The sequence below is a fragment of the Chaetura pelagica genome, unplaced genomic scaffold (genome assembly GCF_000747805.2).
Source record: "Chaetura pelagica isolate M959 unplaced genomic scaffold, ChaPel_1.0 scaffold47, whole genome shotgun sequence".
NCBI lineage: Eukaryota > Metazoa > Chordata > Aves > Apodiformes > Apodidae > Chaetura > Chaetura pelagica.
This window is the reverse complement of record NW_009954140.1, coordinates 829189-831646: the sequence shown is the minus strand read 5'-3', so window position 1 is coordinate 831646 and position 2458 is coordinate 829189. Positions and strand designations below refer to the sequence as shown.

Sequence of the window (2458 nt, the reverse complement as noted above, 5' to 3'; positions counted from 1 at the left end):
CCCAGCCCCCACCCCCCCTCCTGCCCCTTCCTGGCATGGCCAACCACAGCTCCAGCCACGCGAGGGCACAAAGGTGACAGCCAGGCTGAGACACGCTCTGGGGGTTGGTGTCAACCCCCCAAGCTGGGCTCGTCCCTAAACTCACTCCCTTCTGGGCTTGTCTGTCCTCAGAGGACCCAGGCTCTTGTCCCCCATACAATGAGCCACCATGAGTCACCAGCCATGCCAGGACCTTCACACCCATCTCCCCTGACCTTCCCCCAGGGCCACCACCAGCCTGACCTCCCTGTGAGGACATCGTCACGCGGGAGGTGACAACCAAGGCCTCTCGCCTGAAGCTGACATAAGCTGCAGCCAGCAGCCTGAGGGCTATGTCACCAGCACTGGGTGGTGGCTGGCCTGTCTCCAGCACCATCAAGACATCCCAGAGCTTCATGTCTCTACCTGGAATATGTTGACGTGGATGTAGGGATGGGCCAGGAGGGCACGGGTGAGCAGCATGCAGAGCAGGGCAGACCACGGGGACTGGAAGCCTGAGACGTGGAGCAGCAGCCAGTAATGGCACCACAGACCCAGAAACATGCAGCAGAGGGTCCGAAGAGCTGTCTTCCACTCCACATTCCTCAACAAACCTGTGCAAGGAAGGAGAAGCTCTGATACTTCCCCCCACAGCTGCTCCAGCAGCCAGGCTGCTGTTGGACCCGCAGCCCACCCCAACCTCCATCTCCCTTTCCCCATCCTCCAGGTTGGCCCAAATTCCCCAACTCCACCAACCCACTGGATTTTGGGGATGGTGTCCAGAGCCCCCCAGGGCAACATCCTGTGGGCTGCAGCCCCTGCTGAGCATCATCTTATGGGTTTGGGATGTTGGGACACGTACCAAGGGCAACCAGAGGGGTTAGGACGGGCACTGCCAGGGGCGCGATGAACATGTAGACGTAGCGGTGCAGGAAGGGCAACTTCCAGGTGCTGGAGTCCCCCAGGCCGATGACATTGGTGTAGCCATGGTGCATCTTCACGTGGTTGTAGGTGGCCTGCTCGGCCGTGAAAGCTGAGCAGAGCTAGGAGGGAACAGAAAGGGGAAGTGCTGCCAATGGCTGCGGTGCCAGGGTCCTGCAGAAGGTGATCCGAGAGAGATGCTCTGCACCCCCCACAAGCTCCAAACCAGTCTGGAAACAGACTTCTTAGCAGTTCAGCACTGGAAACCATTCTCGATATTGCCCTCAACACACTGTCCTGCTCTGCAGCACCATGGCCAAGGGGATGGACACAAAGCCCCGTTGCACAGCACGACACAGGAGCCATCCCCAGTCAGGGGCTTGTTCCCACCCCATTGGCTTCAAGCAAAGCCACACAAGCAGGACGCTCCCAGTGCTCCCTGCTGTGGTGTTTCTTCCCATTTAACCCTCCTGCACATAGATCATGAAGGTTTTGGATCCATCTTCTTCTCTGGTGGCTGTTCCTGAAGGGTTTGGGGTGCTGGCAAGGTGCTGATGGGGCTTTTATGGGGGGCAGCCACCTGAACCCTTTGGTCCCCCTCACCTCAATGAAGAAGATGGCCCACACTTTGCCCCAAGATTTGGACTCAGTCAAGGCATTGTGGCTGGCCAGGTGGCTGCCCTTGACGGTCAAGGTGTGATGCACCACGCCGAGGGTGAGGACACCCACCAGGAAAGGGATGGCTTGGGCTGACCTCAGGCACAGGAACCCTGTGGAGAAACCAGACGGGCGGGAGCTCCTCCAATGTGGGCTGGAAGTGTTGCTACACCCAGTTGTGCCATCACCCGCCCTAAACCTGTTTTTTCAGGTGGAGTTACAGGTATTTAAGCTGCCCCAGCCTGAAGGCTTCCCTCTACACCACCCTGGGTGGCCAGACCAGCCACGCTGGCCAATGCACTGAAGGTCTGGCCAGTTCCAGCCATGATGGCACCAGGTGTTGCCAGTGCCAGGGCCCATCCCACAGCTCTGGCTGGGATCCTGCTGCTAATAAGTCCAGCCCTGACGGGATTTCAGCATTCCCAGGAGTTCAAAAACAAGCAGAAAGGAACAGCTGCACCTTTCCTACCAAGTCACCAGAGCCCTGTCCTCGATTGTGTCCCCCACCTTGTCCCTGCTGGGGATTTTACCACCAAATCTGCTGGGGTCTCCTGCCCCCCGGCAGGGCACACCGAGCACATGTCCCTGCCCCATCCCCTCACCCCAGGCTGCACCCCGGGCCACAGGGCAAAAGCGTCAGTGCAGATTTGTTACAGGCTTAATAGGCTGCTAATGAGCTTCCAGCACAAATGACCTTGCACCAGCGGGGTAAGAGCTGCGAGGAGGAGGAGGAGACACACACACACACACACACACACACACACACACACACACACCCCGCTCCCATCCCAGCCCCCCAGCCGTGGTTTTGGGGCGGGGGGCTGCGCTGGGTTACCTGCCGGCAGCAGGAGGAGGCTGCAGG

General features: G+C 59.4%; 1 protein-coding gene across 1 annotated transcript in view; it reads right to left on the bottom strand.

Annotated features, from left to right (window-relative positions):
• Positions 1–2458, bottom strand: part of FADS6 (fatty acid desaturase 6) — a 19751-nt gene that overhangs the window by 1491 nt on the left and 15802 nt on the right. Inside the window, exons 4-7 of the mRNA XM_010002739.1 lie at positions 2432–2451; positions 1543–1709; positions 881–1061; positions 445–632 (exon numbers count right to left, since the gene is read on the bottom strand). Coding sequence (XP_010001041.1) covers positions 445–632; positions 881–1061; positions 1543–1709; positions 2432–2451 — 556 coding nt within the window. The remainder of the gene's footprint in view (positions 1–444; positions 633–880; positions 1062–1542; positions 1710–2431; positions 2452–2458) is intronic.